The sequence below is a fragment of the Gekko japonicus genome, unplaced genomic scaffold (genome assembly GCF_001447785.1).
Source record: "Gekko japonicus isolate JY-2015 unplaced genomic scaffold, Gekko_japonicus_V1.1 scaffold785, whole genome shotgun sequence".
Lineage (NCBI taxonomy): Eukaryota > Metazoa > Chordata > Lepidosauria > Squamata > Gekkonidae > Gekko > Gekko japonicus.
Genome location: NW_015160232.1, coordinates 654,627 through 675,501, shown reverse-complemented (window position 1 = coordinate 675,501; position 20,875 = coordinate 654,627). Strand labels below are relative to the sequence as shown.

Below are 20,875 nucleotides of genomic sequence, written 5' to 3'. Positions count from 1 at the left end.
TCCAGCTGAATGAAACGGAGAAAAAAGTTGAGCAGGCAAATGAGAAAATTAAAGAGATAGACACCACAAGCAAGAAATTGAAGAAAAGAATGGGAGAAGTGGAAACAAAGCAGAACGTCCAAGAAAATCGTTTGTTGCAGTTACAGATGGAAAAAGCTAACATGATTCTCAGGTTCCAGGGAGTTCCTGAAGCAGAGCGGGAGGACCTGAGGAAGGTGCTTAGCGAGATCATCGCTCCAGTAATAGGCTTAACAGCGGATGAACTTGTAAAAGATATGGAGCTAGCCTACAGGGCATACTCCATTATATTAAAAAAAATAGCCTGCCTGGAGAAATAGTGGTCAGATTCTCAAGAAGACAAACTAGAGATGCCATTTTAAAAGCGACATCAGCAACTCCACTGAAAATGGGAAATGTAATAATCAAAACCTTAAAAGACATTCCATTTGAAATTCGACAAAAGAGGAAAAACTATAAAGATCTAATTTATTTCCTTCAAACTAATGGAATATTATACAGATGGGCGGTCCCGGAGGGTGTCATCTTTAAGATTAACGATAAAAGAGAGAAGATAGACTCCACCTTTAAAGCTAAAATTTTTTTACGGCATCAGCTGGGAACAGAGGAAGAGTCTAAGGAGGAAGAAACGAAATCTAGTGACTCTGCCACCTCTGGAATGGAAGAGGACTCTGCTGCAGAAACGGGTGCAGGTCCCGCCAGAGTTGTATACAATTTTAGAGACAGAAAGCCGAAGTGAAGGCAGAAGGACTTGGAAAATGGCCTTCTAAAGCAAAGAACATGATGATCAGAAAGCTCTCTCATAACAACTAACATATTAATACATTTGAAGCAGTGATAAACAAGAACTCTACAAGTATATTGTGATACTAACACTTTTGGTACTAACACTCATACTAACAGTGATAAGATCTCCTCCTCTGGGGGTTTTAGCTTAGTGTGGTTATCTTTTCTTTATCCCTAGTTGTAGTTCCCCTCCCAATATTTTCTTTGTAGCTTTGTAGTCCATTGCAAAATAAAAAATATCCCTTCGGGGTTTAAAAAAATATTTGAATGTAAACTTATTTGTGAATATTGTTTTGAGGTAAGCTCTTGCTTACATTTTCACAAGGACTTGAAATTCACACCCCCACTTTATTTTATATTTCCTATATCAGATTCCTTTGTTCTTAATACATTGTCTCCCCCAAAATACTAAATATTCTCATTATGTCTCTTTTGATTATGAAAAGCACTGGGTTGGGTCAGTGAATCTAAAACTACATCCTGAATTTTTCTGTGCTTCTTAACTGCAATCTGACAGGTTCCACCGGTGTGTTGGAATTAATCAGGCTCCTTTTCCTTACGAAGACCATCAGAAGATCCCAGTATCATTTAAAACATGTCTAGTATACTAGCAATGCAATCCTATGCAGTTACTACAGTGTACGTAACAATTTATAGCGCAAGCCTCCACAATTACTTCACAGTGGGCGTCAAGTAGAGAACCCCCGCATAAGCGTGTGCGGCGGCTGTCCGAACGGTCTGAGAAACCCTCAGTGTATCTCGTTTCCCTCATTTTACCCCGTCTGAGTAGCGCGCCAGTGCCCGTATTCATATCAATGTACAGAACGGAGACACGCCGGCAAAGGCTACCAACTCCTCCAACCTAGACGCCCTCTCTCTTAAACCTTCACTTTCTACTGAAGCGGGGGGTGGGGGGGTGCTACGAGCGGAGCGCCGCCTGTTGTCATGCGCAGTAGCCATCTCGTGGCTTGAGTGGCTCCGCCCGTTGGCGGCTGTCACGGCGGCTCTGCCCCCCCCCCCTTACATATCTTCCCCCTGAGGACGTGGAAAACAGAGGCAAAGGGTGAGTGAGTGAATGAGGGAGGGCGGCGGGGATGGGGTGAGAGCAAAAAGAAACCCCCCTCCCCTTTGAGGAGGAGGAGGAGGAGTCTTTCCCTCTACCTTCCTCCACTCAGAAGCTGCGGCCCCTGAAAGGGTGGGATTCTATAAACCTCCGCGGAATGCTTAGGCGGGGTCAGGAAGGAGGGGGCGGCGGCGGCGGCGGGAAATAATAGGACCATTAAGGTGAAGTTTTTTGAGGGGAGGGAGCTGATATCTTCGGTCGCCTGCAGGGACAGCTCGGTCCACAGGCTCTTATGCGTTTAGCTTTCGTTTTGGGGTCCCGCTTCCCCGTCCCCCTTTAAATCTGCGTCTTGGCTACTTGCTTAGGCGTGGAGTTGGGGCTGCTCTCAGCTGGCGGCGTCCCTCCTCCCTTTCGTCCTTCCGGTGGTTTCTCTCTGCCCCGTCCCATGCAGGGGCGGGGAGCGGTTCCCACGTTTCTTCAGGCTGTATATGGGAAGCAGCAGAGGGACGGTTGCGGGCCAGCTGAGTTCTGTGTCGGTGCCGTTCAGGCGAGGGAAGTACTGTGCATCCTGGGCAGGAATTAACGGTTGCTCCAGAGTACGAACGTGGATGTGAGCCAAAGAGGAATCGGAGGGAGCAGTCTGGATCCGACTGCCTGAAGGGTGCTGCTTTTCAACCCCCCTTCACGGATTGTAACTCTTATAGGTGTGCACCAAAAAAACCCCGCAAAATGTGGATGGAGCAAAACTGTGTTTGAAAGTGCACATCTATCATAAAGTTTAATTTGCCATGTCTCCAGAGTGGGCTGCGGCTGTTTGTTGCCAGGGTTGCTGATTCAGGGTGTGAATTTGAGCTTGAGGGTGGTGGTTTTTCCAACATGCAAAATGCTGCGGTGTATGAAACTTGCCTGTGAAGTATCTCCGGAGGGCAGTTGTTAGTCTATTGTAGCAAGAATAAGCAGATGCCTTGTGGTATCATAAAAGACATTTTATTCTGGCCTAAGCTTTTCTGGACTGGATTTTGGAAGCTATGAGTGAAGCTTCTTCCCTGCAATAATTTTACATACAGGGAGGATCCACTCAAAGCATCTGAAGTAGGGTGTATCCCACAAAAGCTTATGTTGGAATACATTAAGACTCTAAGGTATCACAAGACTCCTAGTTGAAATGCCAGCCTGGGTAACAAATACTTCCGTGTATGGCAGTACCATACAATGGGTTTCATGGGTCTCCTGCCCACTAGTGTTTGCTATGTATACAACTCATTAAGAAATGAAGTGCCCTTCAGCCCACATTTGTGTGAATACTTCTAATGTGGGGTGTGTGTGTGTGGAAACTGGGGGTTCTTTTGATCATGAGAGCACAGCCTTATCAGCTAAAAGCATTGCACTTTTAAAATATTGGTGATGTAGTGTGTCATCAACAGCACCTTTTTGTAGCTAGGGTTTGAATTTCAATATGTATAAAAGGTATATAGAAGAAGAAGAAGAGATGGTTTTCATACCCTGCTCTTCACTACCTGAAGGAATCCCAGAGCAGTTTACAATCTCCATCTCTTCCTCTTCCCATAAGAGACACCCTGTGAGGTAGGAGGGGCTGAGAGAGCTCTGAGAGAACTGTGACTGGCCCAAGGTCACCCAGCTGGCTTCATGGGGAGGAGTGGGGAATAAAAAAAACACAAAAACCCAGTTCCTCAGATTAGAGTCCACCACTCTTAACCACTACACCAAGAGAGCAATACTCACTTTTTCAAAACAAGGGGAATGGGAAGACATACCAGCCTGTCCTTTAATGACTGATATGTGGTGGTAATTCTTTGGTAAGAAAAAGATTCTCTGCGCTGAATATTTTGCAGTGTAAAAGGCATGCAGGAAGTGATGGAATTAAGCTCAATGTACTCAGAGAAACAACTTGCATTTTTATTATTTATTGCTCCTACCTACATCCCATGCACTGCAGGTCCAATCTCCAGCATTTCCAGACAGAAGAGGCTCGGGTTTCAGAGCTAGAAAAAAGTCGTTGCCTGTAGTCCTGCTAGATTCAGGTCCAGTAGCACCGGAGACAGAAGCAAGCTTTTGGGGGTATGAGCTTTTGAGAGTTAAAGCTGCCTTCATCAGATACTCTGACGAGTAGCTTGTCAGATACTTTGACTCTTGAAAGCTTATATCCCAAAATCTTGTTGGTCTCTAAGGTATTAAAAAGGTAAAGGTTCCCTTGCTCGAAAGCCAGTCGAATCCGACTCTAGGGTTGCAGTGCTCATCTCCGTTTCAAAGCCGAAGAGCCAGCGCTGTCCGAAGACGTTTCCGTGGTCATGTGGCCGGCATGACTCAACACCAAGGCGCACGGAACGCTGTTACCTTCCCACCAAAGTGGTACCTATTTATCTACTTGCAATTTCTTGCTTTCGAACAGCTAGGTTGGCAGGAGCTGGAACTAGAGACGGGAGCTCACCCTGTCTTGCGGCACCCGGGTCTTGAACTGCTGAACTACTGACCTTCCACAGCCTGCAGTTCAGCGTCTTAACCACTTGAGCCACCGCAGCTCCATTCTCTAAGGTATTACTGGAATTTAATCCAGCTCTTCTACTGCAGACCCACACAGCTACTCTCTGAAACTGCCTGTAGCCTTGAAATCTACTGCCAGAGCAGTAGATAATACTAAGACCAATAGTCTGGCACGGATGTATAATGGAGTAGACAGATCCAACCATCTTCCAAGTAGCCTTCTCAAGATTATGGAGGCTTCCTCCAATTTTTGGCTCTTTTTCCAATGGAAGAAGGCTTCAAACCTGAAAGGAAATGGGAGGTATAAATATTTTAACACATGCATTAAAATTAATAAACGTTGCTTAGTAGAGTGCTAGGTACTATGGAAAATATGGTAATCAGTATATGAAGCTCTAGACTGAAAAACAAATCGGTCTCCTATTTTGGGCGGGTGGCTTCTAGAGCCAAAGAAAATTTGGCAGGGCCTGTGATAAGATACAGTAATTAATTCTGCAAATAGAAAAAAAAAAGTAAAGTAAGTTTACATATATGTGGCAACCCTCTGCACAACAAATCACATTTTTATTCCCAGGAGGTACCAGTAACAATACAACAGATAAGATCCAAAGCTATAGTATGCATATGCAGGAGACAATGGTCAGAGCTGCCTTTGGTTTTTGGTGCAATACTTTTTGAATCCAAACAAATATGCTGGTCTTAATGCTGGAAAGCAGTTTGAGTCTTTGGTAATGGAAATTACTGAAGTTTCAGGATATGGTTGTTGTTAATGAAGCACTGAAGGGTAGGTAAATTTCAAAACAAAAGGGTATACATAAAGTCAAACACATGACAAAGATGCTAACATCAATAGCGGTTACATGCTTGGGAACAGAAAAGAGTTTCTTGTGATATAACAATATTTGCTCAGAAACGGGTAAATGTAGTTGGAATAAATCATGTTATACTATTCTTACTCATGTACTTAATATTTATTTTTGTGCACATATATTTCTAGAATGGAATTTTTAAAAAAGAAACTCAGGGCTATTTTTGGGCAGGAATGCACAGGAACAGAGTTCTGGCTGGCTTCAGAGTTGGCCACGCCCACTACAGCCAAAACCTCTCTGTGTGTGGCTACAGATGGAAGGCCTGGAGAGCGCCCCCCCCCCAGCGACTTCGAGGCGGGCGGGCCAGGGGGCCCAGTCTGTCCAAGGGCTGGCTTGCCTGGGCTCCCCACAGCCGCGGGGTGCCTGGGCAAGCCAAGGGAAGGCATTGGAGTGTGGCCTAATATGCTAATGAGTTTCTGCTGTTGTGTGTGGCCTATTATGCTAATGAGTTCCTGCTGGGCTTTTTCTACCAAAAAAGCCCTGAAGAAACTGATGCATCAAAAACAAAGATGTGTCCACACATGTGACTCTTTCCAATGCCCACATACTGCACCTTTGGTTCACAGTTTATCTGGATCCTGGTCTATTGTATGAAGCTTTTAACAAACGTTAAGTCATTGCTAGAAAGTCAGTTTCATTTAGACAGTAACTGTTATAGTGGTGGATTGTGATTCACTTGTGGCGTAGATCCAAAGCTTGCTGTGCTGGCAAACAAATGCTGATTATGGAAAGCATTAACTGCTGCACCAGCACAGTTATCTAGGCCCAGGGCTAGATAGAGAAGTGTAAACTATTCTTTTATACCTTTAAAATATGTCTTTTTTATTATACTAAGGCAAAAAATAGTTAAACTGAATCAAGATTGCTGATTAGGATTTCTGCTTGACTTGATAAAATATTTGCTTTTTAAAAAAGTTAATACAGGCTTTAAAAATGTTAAGCTATAATGTTGTAAACATTTTAACAACAGGGCTTTTTGAACACTGTCCCTGTAACTGATAGTCCAAAACAATGTGGAAGTACTGGACATACGTTATCTAGGTTGAACGTGAAATGCTGTTTTACCAGAAACAGGAAAGTGTTATAATAGTTACCTTGTAGCTTGGGGGTGTGCTGGGGGTGATGAACATGACCCATCCTTTGACATGCTCGTGTCTACAAGTTGCAAAGCTGCTTTCCTCTTTTTACCCTTTGGTAAGGCAGTAGCCCAAAAGATGAAGATAAGCTGGTCTGCGTATGACACCTTTGAGGCTAATTTCAAACCTTTGGTGGTCATCGAGCTTGCAGAAAACACCAAAGATGAAACCAAAGAATGGTTGACACAAAAGATTGTGGAGAAGAAGAAAAATGGAGGTGAGTATTCCCAAGTTTTATAAAATTGTTCTGTTTGAAAAGGCTGTTGTCATTGCGTTTAAACACTTTAGTAAATTAGAATAGCATTCCTTTTTTCAGCAGCAAAAGGAAACAGTGATATGAAGGAGTATGACTGAAACTAAACTGTCAATTGTGAAATATAAAACTACTGATCAGTGGTAAGTGTGCAGGGATGGTCGGGATGGTAGGAACAGTAGAAAGGAAATAGTTTCTGATTTAGCCAGCGAAGGAGTCTCGAAGCTTTCAGAGGGAACTGTTTTGGGAACTGATGCTATTTTGAGACTAGTGGGTTTCATGATGGTGGGAAGTAGTCCCCCCACCATCACTTCCAAACAGCATCATGGGGCATTTGTGTATCATTCAGGTTGCTTCTATTAACCGACACTACAAGATTTTCTCCAATCTTTCCCAAGTCTGGACAGCTGCCATGTGGTCAGAAAAGTTCAAATTTCCCCACTCTCATGCACGTAGCCCTTGCTGTGGTTGTTCTTCTCTGCTACCAGGGACCTGTTTTTTTAATTGGCAATTGAATATATATCCCATTCTCTGAATTCTTAGCTTTCATTTTAAAAAGGTGTCTCTAGCCCTTTTTGTTGCAGAGATACTCCTGAAAGGTGGGGATTCAGGCCACATCATAAAAACATTACAAAAATATTAGTTGTCAATTAAAAAAAAAACTCCTGAAAAAGTCCCTGTGGGGTGGGGATGGCTGCTGCCATAGGTACTGGGGCAGGGAAAATGCAGGGGAAAGTATGTAGAATCCCCATTGCTTGGTTACATATTTTGTATTATATGCTTTGTGTGTGTATCTAATTAATTAATTGAAAAGGAATACACATGTGAGAATCTAATCTAATAGCCTAAGCTAAATGCTATATGCTTTTTTGACAATAAAAATTCAAATACCAAGCTGTGACTTGGTGGCAGTTTACACACACACAATGTGTGTGGCCAGTTCATCACATATCTAATTCTGAACTGGGCCATAGAGTGTGGATCAATAGATCAGCAAAATGGAGATAGGGACAGGGAGGAGGGGTTTCTCTACAAATGTGAAGGAAGCCCCAAGTTTGCAAAACAATCTGAAATTAAAAAAAAAATTAATTGGGGAATTAAGATTAGAAATAACACCTATAGCTTTAAGAAAAGAATGCCTACTGAACTCTCAGTGGCCATTTTGGAGGTTGCTATGTGACCACAGAAGTATTGCTGAGTCTTTCAAGCCTTGGTTTCTGTAAAGCAAAACTGGAAGGTGGAGAGAAGGTGTTGACTTGGACAAAACAACTGGGCCCAGCAGTGGTGCCTGCTGCATAAGAACATAAGAGAAGCCAATGTTGGATCAGGCCAATAGCCCATCCAGTCCAACACTCTGTCACACAGTGGCCAAAAATACCAGGTGCCATCAGAAGGTCCACCAGTGGGGCCAGGACACTAGAAGCCCTCCCACTGTTGACTCCCCCCCCCCAAGCAATATGACTGGGCCTGGCCCAGCAGTAGCTGCTGCTGTGCAGCCGGGCCAGAGTTTTCCCAGGGAGAGGCTGGGAGAGGGAACACTGAAGACAGTGGAGCAGATAAAGGTGGGATGGCCAGTGGATGGGAAGAAGAGAAGGAAGCAGGAAGAGGGGAGAAGGGATACAGAGGAAAATGAGGTCTCATTTAAGTCCTTACAGGTCTCCTGCTTGTTGTATAATAAGCAGAACTTATTTCTTTTGTTGCCTTGTTTTGAAGGAGCCCAACTTCTAATTAAACCTTTGGTGGAAGATGGGAAAAAAATAGATGGGAACCAGAACATATATCTTGTCGGGGCATCTCACTTGAGGCTACTTCTGGGAGCTGAAACAGTGGGACTGGTGAAAGAATGTAACGATCATACAATGAGAGCCTTTACATACAGCAGTAGAAAAACTTTCAAGAATTTTGCAGGTAAATAATTCTTCAAGAGTCTTTGTGGAATAATTGTTTTCTGCTATTGAGGTGTTACAACCATTCTTACAGCATAACATTCTATCACAGAGTTTTGTTTTTGAACACTGAGCTTTCCACTTCTGTTGATGCGTGTGACTCAATATGATGCAAGTGAAAAAGTTCATGAGGTTGCTACTTTTTTGTAATCATTAACAGAAGTGTTCATTATAAAATGTTGAATATGAAATACAGACTTTAGTAGAGATGCAATTTTTACTTAATGGTGAATGTTAGGGTCTTCTCTAAGGCTGATTTCGCACTAGAGCTGCCTCGATGTTGCGCCGCCGTTTGCCCCGATACTATTGGTCAATTTCACACCCGAAGCCATGGGGCTGCATTTGACCCGCGGCTTCGCCCAGTTTCCTCCGCACTTTCGTGATCCTCAAAAAACAGGATCACAAAACTGCGGGGGAAATCGGGCGAAGCCGCGAGTCAAAATGCAGCCCCGCGGCTTTGGGTGTGAAATTGACCAATAGTATCGGGGCAAACGTCAGTGCAACATCGAGGCAGCTCTAGTGCGAAATCAGCCTAAATGTCTTCACACATACTCTCAGTCTAGCCTACTTCGCAAGGGTATTGTGAAGATAAAATAGAGGAAAGGAGAGTATAAGCCACTTTTAGGTCTCCGTTGGGGAGAAAGGTGGAGTATAAATGAAGTAAATAAAATAATTGGGTACTTTGTTGAGGATCCTTCTCCTTTGTTGATTCTTTGTGCCTCCACAATCTCAAGGCAACTTTCAACCTTGCCACTTCTTTCTTTGTTTAGAGGACAATCATGATTTCCTCACAATGACAGAGTGTCAGTACATCATCAAACATGAACTTGAAAACCTGAGAGCCAAAGCCGAAAAAATGATCCCTGGCTACCCACAGGCAAAGCTTTATCCTGGAAAATCAATTAGTAAGTAACTTTGTATGGCAGTTTTTAACTGCAAGAATACTGGGTGGGGAATATGTGAATCATGTGGTTTTCAGTTAGCTCCAGGGGATATTTAGATATCTACTGCTGTTTGGTACAGTTTTCATAGATTAACCTTTTGTATTTACAGTTCCTCAGACAGAACCATCTAGATGAATCTTATACACAAACAACAACAGCTTTCTGAACATCTTACAGTTACCTAATTTTCTAGGAGAGGTTGTGGGTGTGATAAATGCTTAAATACTGCTTGGTCCCACCACTCTGTGCATGCACACAGTGCTCTCACAGCAAGAAAAGGCCAGTTCTGACATGGCACACACAGGAGTGCCTATGCTTAAAAAAGTCATGTCAACATTTGTTATTTGTAAGGTTTCTAGAGCTAGACCCATGAAAAGGATCTGATAAGAATGTGGGATATGCTTATTTATCTTTTGGGATAAATATTGTGAGTAAACAGTTCTTATGCTTACGTGAAATTCATTTAGCCTATGTAGGCCAGATCTCAGAAGCCAAGCAGGGCCAACTCTGGCAAGTATTTGGATGGAAGACCTCCAGAAACCAGGGCTGGGAGACAGAGGCAGGCTATCAAGCCATTTCTCTGAATGTCCTCCATGCCCCAGTAGGAGTTGCCAGAGGTTGCCATGACTTCCAGGCATGGGCGTGTGTGTGCACACACACAAACACAAATGCAAAAATAACAAACAAAAGATTTACAATTTTATTTAAAAGCAATTTGGCTTGCTTTGTAGAAGATCATTTAGATGAACTCTTTGTTTTGTTTTTTCTTCAGTGCGAAGGCTTCTAACCAATGGTATCTTAGTTCATATGTTTCCACTTCATGACACAGAAGAATTAAAGAAACTCGGGCACACATGGTATGGCCAGCTAAAAATCAGTTACCAGCCTTTAGGTAAGTTAGTACTCTGTCAGTGGAAGTAATATGAAAATACTTGCTTGATCTTGGGCTGTTTGATATGATGTGCACTCTGTTTCTAACTCATTGTGGTCCGTGATCGTAGCTTGTAATGCTGAGGATAACTTTATGAATTATAGGCTATATAGACCATCAAAACTACAGTGTGCCACAATGAGAAATAGGTAAGGTGGTTTTCCAGAAAATAGTTTGAGTTGACTCATATAAACAAGTGAAGCTACATGCTCAAGATGGCTGGGAAACAAAATCAGAAGTCACCAGCCAGTAAGATCTGGAGGAAACGTCCCTCCTGGTTTCAAATCTGATGATTACTCTATCCCAGAGGTGTTGAATTCATTTGTTACCAGGACCGGATCTGACATAAATGTCACTTTGTAGGGCCGGGCCATGTATGCCATAAAATGTAACACAAGGTACAGGAGATATAAACTTCATAAAGATGATTTCAGATGCCGAATGGCAATAGCAGGCGTGATTGGATTAGGTGTGATATGCAGAGGGATGGAGATATCAGCATTGGTGTGATATACAGAGGCGCGGAGATATCAGCATTGGTAATGAAACAGGAAACCTAGGTCTCAATTTGGTACAGGAGGATTCAGTCCAGAGGATGCAAAAAATAAATGGAAACAAGTCTGAAGAAGTGAGCAATGACTCACAGAAGCATATACTCTCCAATAATTTTGTTAATCTTTAAAGGTGCTACTGGACTCTTACTCTTTCTACCACTATTAGAAACCACAACATTCAAAACCCAGTGGGGGGACATTTTAACCTTCCAGGGCATTCAGTTGCTGACCTAAGAGTAGCAGTTCTCTTACAAAGGAATTTCAAAGGGAGATTAGAAAAAGGTTGTTGAATTGCAACTGATCATGAAGCTCAAGACAATGCAAACTCCTGGACTGGACCGAGACCTCAGTTTCTTCTCTCATTGCCAGTGCCTGCTATTGTCATTTGGCATCTGAAATCACTTCACTCTCCAAGATATAAGGACAGATGGACTCACATTCCAGCTGTATGTGAAGAAGTGAGCAGTGATTCATGAAAGTTCATTCCCTGCCACAAATTTTGCAGCCCTGCGTGGGCCTGATCCGGCTCATGGACCACACGTTTGACACCCCTGGTCTATCCCATAATAGCGTTTCAGTTTACACCAGTGAAGAACATGTACTGAGTGTCTGCTAATACAAAATAGGCACTTCACATTTGCAAACTAAGTCAATTCATACTTCAGAAAAATACTGAGTTTGACAAATGGAGGCTTCTTGAAATCATCTGTGCCTGGCAGCTGCTGCATATAATAATAATAATCAGTTAGCTACCTGGATCAGCTGAAGCAAAACATTCTTTTCAGGGGTTTGTGGTGGCATGAAGAAAACTTCTTAGCATGTTCTCATGAGTCGTGGCTGGCCACATGACTTTGTTAGGTGACTCTAGCATGCATTCCTTGCTACTCTGTGAATTAGCATTTTCAGCATCCTTAAAAACTTGAGGTAGCAATTGTAAATTCCTTTATACATTGAGGGTCTAGAACTTAGTAGTAACATTTTAAAAATCCCTCCCAATATCTACTCACAGACTGGTGTATTTTCTGAGTATGATGATCACTCTCTCTTTTTTTTTTTAAACAGATGAAATTCGCAACTATTTTGGTGAAACAATATCTTTCTATTTTGCCTTTTTGGAGTATTTCACATTTGCTTTGATTCCAATGGCCGTTATTGGGATTCCTTATTATTTCTTTGCATGGGAAGATTATGACAAGTACGTGATTTTTGCAACCTTCAATCTGCTTTGGTCTACGGTTATCCTTGAAGTTTGGAAGCGTTGCTGTGCTGTGATGGCCTACAAGTGGGGGACATTGTTGATGAAACGACAGTTTGAAGAACCAAGGCCAGGGTTTCACGGGGTTCTAGGCATCAACCCTGTGACTGGGAGAGAGGAGCCCGTGTACTCCAGCTTCAAAAGACAGTTACGAATTTATTTAGTTTCCTTACCATTTGTGTGCCTTTGCCTCTACATCTCGCTGTACGTCATGATGATTTACTTTGACTTGGAAAACCAAGCATATTTATATCATGAAGCGAACCAATCCGATTTAAGCAACTTGCTGTTATATGTGCCTAGCATAATTTATGCTGTTGTGATTGAAGTTCTAAATCGCATCTATCAATATGCTGCAGAGTTCTTAACCTCATGGGGTAAGATATGCCTCTCACTTTCCTATATTCTTTTATTTTTTTAATGGTGGAATTGCATGATGATTTGAACCAGCGTGTGATTTCTTAGGTATTACCAGGGCTTTTTTTGTAGAAAAAGCCCAGCAGGAACTCATTAGCATAATAGGCCACACCCAACATGAGAAACTCATTAGCATATTAGGCTATACCCCTGACAGCACAACTCATTGGCATATTAGGCCACACCCGCATGTTACTGGAAGTGTGCTCATCCAGGCACACCCACCTTTTGCTTCTTATTCTGTTTACCTTGTTTGTTGTCCAAAACCAGGACTTTTTTGTAGCAGGAACTCCTTTGCATGTTAGGCCACACACCTCTAATATAGCCAATCCTAATGAGTTTCTGCTGTTGGGTGTGGCCTATTATGCTAATGAGTTCCTGCTGGGCGTGGCCAACTTGGAAGCCAGCCGGAACTCCGTTCCTGTGCGTTCCTGCCCAAAAATAGCCCTGGTACAAATCATCTGGCATGACGGAATTGTCTTTATTATGTGAACTATAATACTCATCAAGTTGATGGAAGCTGTAGCTTGATTACTGTCTCTTCTGCTGTGTGTACTGACTTGAAAATTATTATGCAAAAAAAATTTTTTAGTGGAACTGTAATGTTTTGTGTCTCCTGCCAACCTAGCAGTTCGAAAGCAAGAAATTGCAAGTAGATAAATAGGTACCACTTCGGTAGGAAGGTAACAGCGTTCGGTGCACCTCGGTGTTTAGTCATGCCGGCCACATGACCACGGAAACGTCTTCGGACAGTGCTGGCTCTTCGGCTTTGAAACGGAGATGAGCACCGCAACCCTAGAGTCGGATTCGACTGGCTTTCGAGCAAGGGAACCTTTACCTTTACCTTTAATGTTTTGTGTATTCATAGAACTGTTAGTTTATTGTGATGGAGAGTAACTATTTGTACTGTGCAGATAATTGAAGAGTTTGCAGCTCCCAGTTTTAATAACAGGAACTCAGCACATTGGCCCTAACATTTCATCTCAGGAAATAATGGAAATGTGAATGAGCAAACTGTACTAAAGTTTTAGATCAAATAGCTCTAAGAGCCAGTGTGGTGTAGTGGATTGAGATTAGGGAGACCCAAGTTCAAATAGTCACTCAGTCACAAACCTCCCCAAGTGGTCTTGGACTAGTCATGATCTCTTGGGATCAAGCTACACTTGATTTGGGAGGATCTGTGACTGGACTTCCGAAGTATAATTTTAGCAGTAGCAGCTGTGGTGAGGATTTGGGTCATGGTGTGTGTGCGATGATACACTTTCCATCTGTGCTGTTTCCCCCAAGATGCCATGGCTCCATTCCTCCAGCCATTATTATACTTGAAAAGGACCAACGATAGCTATGGTACAAGTACCAGATTCCTTCCCCCCAGATTTAATAGCAGCTTAGTGGGTGATGGATGATTGTTTCCCCAGTGGAAAGAGTTAAAACACCAGCCAGCACAGCTCACCAATGCCTTATGGCCACCTTCTTCACTTCGCCTCAGTTACCCACTGGGAGATTCAATCCTGGATACCCATCATCCTGTGTAGATAAGTCCTAAGCATATATGCTCATTGAGGATAAAAACAAGACCCATATATGTCAGTGTGACCTGACCTCCCTGAATGAAGAGTCGAATAATAATGAAATAAAGATTATGCTTAAAAGATGTCTACATTTATATAGAAAACAGAAACTTTCAAAGTAGGTCAGATACTGAAAACAGAGAATTTGAAAATTTTCTGGGGAGTAATTATCTGATGCTGCCTTAAAGCAAAGTGTGTAAATAGATGTATGTTCATTTAGGGTGCTGTTGCACATGGGAAACAAGTTCAGATTCTCACTCGGGTATGAAGTTCGCTGTCTTAAACAAGTTAATTTCTCTGATTGATGTAATCATTGTGAGGCTACAATACTTGTTTTAATCCCTTGGAAGGAGGGAATAAAACTAAAATATTGGACCTAGTTATAGAGATCATTGAGTGAGTAAGTAGACTAATCCAGTAAAGGTTTCATCACAGAGTAAAATTTGACCGCCAGTTAACCACTGGGGCTGATATTGAAAGGTCTGCTGACAGGGAGGCTACACAAACTCCTACCTCAAGGAGGAAGGGAAGCCTAGAAAGCGTTTTCAATCCTTTCATGACTCCAAGCGCTCTTCACACACAGGATACTCCCCAGTCCTTCAGAGGTAGGTGACAGCCGAAGCCACGAGAAGGGAACAGGTTGTCGTCATTCCATAAGTCCAACCAAAACATGAAGGGATCCAAGAAGCATGAGTATGCTGATTCAGTATACACTGTAGGAATCAGAGGATGTCTACAGAGGTTTCCAAGTCATTGGCAACAGACAGTGCAGGACAAGTGGGTATTGGATAGAATTATCAATGGGTACTCCCTGGAATTCAACTGCATTCCCCCAAGACGTTTCCTTCAAATTCCAAAGAGCCGATCCGATAAAAAAACACCATCTTCTGGAAATCATTTAAATAGTTCAATTGCAAGTAAAATCATAAAATTATAAAGTGCTGGACACATGTCATTAATTAGTTATGGTGGAGTACTTAAAGTACATACATACATATAGCACACAGGGCTCTTCTTGTTAGCAGGAACTCCTTTGCATATTTGGCAACACACCCCTAATGTAGCCAATCTTCCAAGAGCTTACAGAGCTCTTTTTACAGGGGCTACTGTAAGCTCTTGGAGGATTGGCTACATTAGGGGTGTGTTGCCTAATATGCAAAGGAGTTCCTGCTACACTATTTCAGCTCAGTAATCTTCCTAGGTTGCGTGACGGCACAGGCCAGATGTTAACAGGTAGGTTTGGTGTTAACTGGCACAGTAGTAAGATCTTAGTGTTCCAAAAACATGACAGGAAAGGGAACAATGTGCTTGGCGCAAAAAACACCAAATCTTTTCTCCTCTTACAGTTTTGACACACTAATGGGATTTGGAATGAATTAAGCAGGAAAGATAATCTTGGGCAAAAAGCTAAAAACTAATGAAGATACATTGACCATTTTGGTGAACCTAAAACAGACAATTGCATCAAAAACCATAATAAGAAAAGACAAAAATAGATTGGCACAGTGGGAAAAATGTATGTATTAAACTTGACAACCCCTACACAGTTTTCCTTATGCTTCAGGGGGATCCGTATGGTGGTGTTGCCAGAAGGTTCCCAGAGCAGCTAAACTACGCTTGCTTTCAGTGAGCCTATTAAGAGCGTATATCCAATATTTAATAATTATTTAGTGCTATTGGTGTATCGTAGTTTTAGGGATGTGGTCTGAATGCAGCTATACGTGTATGGATAACAAGTAGCTGTTTTAAATTTTAAATACATTTGTTATGTTACATTTGGATGAAGAAAATGTCTTACTTGCACTGGCTCGAAGTGCTGTCTAAAGTGTCTCAAGTTTATATGTTTTGCATTGATTGGGGCTTCATATTAAATTACAGAAAACCATAGATTGGAATCTTCATATCAGAATCACCTAGTTCTGAAAGTCTTGGTGGTATGTATATACTTTAATTGTGTTTTGGACTATTGTGTTTTGGACTATCTCTTGTACGTTTCTCAGTTAAATGAGAGCGTTACCAAAGAATGTTTGCTTGGGACCAAACATAAGTATGTGATCAGAAACTGCATCTGTGTCTAGAGTGGGTTTTTGAAGAGGGAGGGGGTTGCCAATTTGTCCTTGGCTATAGTCCCTTCGAGCGCCGAAGAATAGATTCTTTTGAACTATGGTGCTGGAGAAGACTCTTGAGAGTCCCTTGGACTGCAAGAAGATCAAATCAGTCAATCCTAAAAGAAATCAACCCTGACTGTTCCCTGGAATGCCAGATAATGAAACTGAAGCTCAAATACTTTGGCCACCAAATGAGAAGGGAGCACTCACTGGAGAAGACCCTGATGCTGGGAAAGATTGAAGGTCAAAGAAGACGGGAACGGCAAAGGATGAGATGGTTAGACAGTGTCATTGATGCAACGAACATGAAATTGAGCCAACTTCAGAGGACGGCGGAAGACAGGAAGGCCTGGCGGGATCTGGTCCATGGGGTCGTGAAGAGTTGGACTCGACTGTGCAACTGAACAACAAAAATAGTCCCTTGACTGCCCAGAGCCCTTCTGGAGGGCCTTGTGGCATGGAGGTATCCATGTATGTGAAGGAAAATGATGACCAGTTTGTGCAAGCAAAGTGCTTTTTGCTTGTGCATAGGGCAGTCTGGAACCTTCTTTCCTGTAAAACTCAGTTTTCAACATGGCTTAGCAAAATATTTTCCTGGGGGATTGTGTCTAGCATTTGGCAGTCCTAAAACCCATTCTTTGGATATTTGGTCATCAATAATCCCACTTTGTTCGGTGAGATATCCTTCTGAGGAAGTATATATAGGACTGCAGCCTGAATATGAGGTTTGTTCATTGGGATTAATCATAACATAGGTTGGGTTTGTTTATTGGATCAGTTTTAAAATACTTTTTCAAGCAATAGGTTCTGTGTCAATTGTTGGTCTTTACGAAGATGCAGTCTATCAAGCACTGATTCTGCAAATGCTTCTTCAAAGTAAATTAGGATGTTGTACTTGAACTGGGTGCTTGGGCTTTTTCTAGGTACTCTGTAGATCTTGTTCTCTTTGTGAACTATTAAAGCAGATATTGAGCTATCAAGTTTCATTCCGAAGATTATTTAAACAAAAAGTACCTAAATATTGAAAACTATTTAGAAAAAAAATTAGATGCGTTCTTTTAACTGCATAATTTGAATTGTAGTCTTGAATTGAGTTAGATCAGGGTTGGCAATGTAAGACTTGTAGACAAGATCCAACTCATCAGAGCTTTTTCCAGTGACTGGTTTGTAAGTGAATTTCCACATGGTGGCAGCATAGGCTGCATGGGCTAGAGGAGAAACCTTTCTGGGTTGGATATGTCACCTGGACCTTACCTTGTCCATCCCTGAACTAGACTACTGCTACTATTTAAATACTGTGTTTTGTCTTTTGCAGTTCAACTTTTTTAACTGTTTTGCCTCTTTATTCTACATCGCTTTTGTCATGTTTGATATGAAACTTTTGAGGCAGGTAAGTGTTATGAAAAGATACTTATATGTGTTTTTATAGATAAAAAGACAGTTCTTAAAAGTCCTACTAACTACAGGGTATGTGATCATTTGCATAATTATTATCTTATATAGATTTCAGCCGATTATTTTAGTGTCTCCAATAATTCCTATCAGTGACCATCGGTATGAATCAGGCACATACTGAATAATTGCTGATAGACAAATAAGTTCCAAAATCTCTCTGGGTAGTTTGTATTAGTGCTGAAGTGTTCTTGTAGTTTTTCTTAATATTTAATTTAAACCATTTGTCCCATAATTTGATAGCTTTGTTCCATGCCTGAAACAATAGTTTTCTAGTTTGCTTTACTTACAGCCAGTGCTCCCTCTAAGCTGTGGAGTCTTGTGAGCAAAAATTCTACTTTGTGAGCTACGGGCATTAAAGTTGTGAGCAAGTGATTTGGCTGTTGCATAAATTAGTTTGCTCTGGAGCTATCCTTCCTGAGCAAAGACCAAAATCTGTCAGCTGGAGGCTAAAAAACTGTGAGCTAGCTCGCACTAACTCAGCTTAGAGGGAACACTGCTTACAGCACACTGCATCTGCTTATTTGCTCCCTTTGACATTTATTGTATTCATTATTTATTTAGATTTTATATTAATAGTTATATCCTCCTTGACTGAACAGGTTTTCAACATAGCTTTAGAACAATTTAGTAACTACCAACAAGTGCATAGTATTACATTTCCATTTCTCCACATGGTTGTGTATTTTTCTAAGACAATTGGGTTTTATTGCACAGCATACTTTAGTGTAATTTTGTTTCTGTTGTATGTGACCTGTATTTGTTGTATAAACCCTTTGTTTGTTTAACATTCTTTCCTGGGAATTGTGCATTTATGTTTTGCACTCATTCCTGGTTTTAATAAGAGCAACTTAAGTTTCCTGTGATTGTGATCCACTTTGGAGCCTCTGTTTTTGTCACCCTCTATTTTTTTAGGCGAGATAGACAGTGCCAAAGGACAGGGCCTTCTTGGCTATGGCACTCCAATTATAAACGTCTGTCTACCTGATACCAAATCTTTTAAGACTTCTGCACCCGGTGAAGGCATTCTGTTCTCTAAGGAATCTGTTGATTTTGTATTCTTCTTTCTGTGTTGGTATTTCTACTGTTGTTCATATTATATATATTTAATATGTTATCATTGTCATTTGTTTTATTGTATGTGTGCTGATTGTATTATATATATTTGTTGTTATTTTAGTCCAATTTTTGAACTGGTTTTGCCAGGTTTTCCATTTTTTTTTAGCAGTTTCATTTTTATTTACTTTTGTAAGCTTCCTTAGTAGCCAGTTTTGGCAAAGAGTTTGCAGAATATATAAATGTTTAAATTCCATCATAGTTGTTGAACTATGTGGCAATTTATGCATTTATGTGGCAATTTATGCATTTATGAAAAGTATAATTTTTAAAAGTGCAAACTACAAGCTTCAGGTTTTTAAATCTGGGTTGGAAAAGGTGATGAACAAAAATACAGCTGGACTCATATTGGGGCTCCGTGCAGAAGTGACCCAGCAAGAACATTTCATTTCTAGAACCTGAAGAATAGCATTGTATATGTAAAGTGCTGTCAAGTTGCAGCCAATTTATGGCAACCCCAGCAAGGAGCTTTCAAGGCAAGTGAGAAGCAGAGGTGGTCTGCCATTGCTTTCCTCTGCAGAGTCTTCCTTGGTGGTCTCTTTTCCAAGTACCAACCCCGCTTAGCTTCCGAGATCTGACAAGGTCAGGCTATATCATACTGCCTTCCATCCCAAAAACTGCATTAATCCAATATTTTGTAACTAAAAAGTTTGAAATCCCATAGAACTGTTAATTTAGCTATGCTGATAGGAATAAAAGGTGCTACCAGCCTGCAAAACCAGGTGCTTTGTGGCTACCACTGTATGTCTCTTGACCCCAAAGCTAAATCCAGCTTGATCTATTACTGTATTTGCAGTACTAGACTTGTTTGTTTGCTCATTAGTTGTAATGCCCATTGAAGACTGCTGCAGTTTTGTTAAATGTTTTTGCTTTTCTTTACATGTTTCCAGAGCTTGGCAACTTTGCTGATAACTTCACAAATCCTTAATCAGTGTGTAGAAGCCATACTCCCTTACTGTCTCCAAAAGAGACGGCACAAGAGGGTTAAAAAAAGAGTGAAGTCATTACAAATAGATACCGACTTGTCTGTATTTGAGCAAGTTAATCTGGAAAAAGAAATGGATACCTACTTGGTAAGATGACTAATGCTTCTGCTGTGTTGGACCTTTACATTTCTTACAGCTGAAAAGTACTAATAATCAGATTTTCAGTAACCATAGATTATATAAACTATTTGCATTATAAATGGAATTTGAAGATATGCTTTGCATTTAAGAACATACTGGATCAAGCCAGAGTCTTATAGAATTCAACTCACTGTTTTCATGGAGTGCATACACTCTCTGTTTTGGTAGCAGAACATGTGATTTTTCAGTGCAAAGCTCTGAGTTCTTGCCCTGTCATTGTTCTTTCATTCTTAAAATGGAGAAGGGGGAGAATGCCACTTTGGGCCCCCAAAGGGGAGAAAAGCAGGGTGTCATTTAAGTAAACAATTAAATGCATGAGGTGCTTCCCTAATGTTTATGGGGTAGATGCATAAGGAGAATTCATTGAGCTTCAAATAAGGGCATTTGAGAAATTAGAACAGCAATCGCTACTTACACCCTCTTCACTTTAATCTTACACAGTCCATTTTACGGCTGTATTCTCTACTTTAATCTTCCTCATTAAAATTAGGAAAATGCATAGAAGCTAGGATCACCACAAGTACATCTAATCTTGTATTGATGGGCAAAGTGTTCTCTCTTCTTCCAGGGTACTTTTGATGACTATTTGGAGCTATTTTTGCAGTTTGGCTACGTGAGTCTTTTTTCGTGTGTCTACCCTTTAGCAGCTGTTTTTGCAGTGTTAAACAACATCACAGAGATGTATTCTGATGCCTTAAAAATGTGCAGCATCTTTAAACGACCATTTTCAGAACCCACAGCAAGTATTGGCGTATGGCAGGTAATGTAGCTATGTATTTGTATTTTTCGTTTGTTATCCTTGGAGAATACAAAAATCTTATTGTTTC

General features: G+C 41.3%; 1 protein-coding gene across 6 annotated transcripts in view; it reads left to right on the top strand.

Annotated features, from left to right (window-relative positions):
* Window positions 1-1,822: 1,822 nt before the first annotated feature.
* The window catches only part of ANO10 (anoctamin 10), a 157,157-nt gene continuing 138,104 nt past the window's right edge, over window positions 1,823-20,875 (top strand). For 5 of the 6 annotated variants that reach the window (XM_015412555.1, XM_015412540.1, XM_015412547.1 and 2 more), the window contains exons 1-10: window positions 1,823-1,867; window positions 6,442-6,591; window positions 8,341-8,535; window positions 9,344-9,478; window positions 10,290-10,409; window positions 12,065-12,634; window positions 16,124-16,179; window positions 17,669-17,743; window positions 19,812-19,994; window positions 20,617-20,808. In XM_015412555.1, the coding sequence (XP_015268041.1) occupies window positions 6,453-6,591; window positions 8,341-8,535; window positions 9,344-9,478; window positions 10,290-10,409; window positions 12,065-12,634; window positions 16,124-16,179; window positions 17,669-17,743; window positions 19,812-19,994; window positions 20,617-20,808 (1,665 nt within the window). In that variant the 5' untranslated portion in view covers window positions 1,823-1,867; window positions 6,442-6,452. Of the gene's footprint in view, window positions 1,868-6,437; window positions 6,592-8,340; window positions 8,536-9,343; window positions 9,479-10,289; window positions 10,410-12,064; window positions 12,635-16,123; window positions 16,180-17,668; window positions 17,744-19,811; window positions 19,995-20,616; window positions 20,809-20,875 lie in introns of all 6 variants that reach the window. The other variant, XM_015412534.1, reaches the window with a different exon arrangement.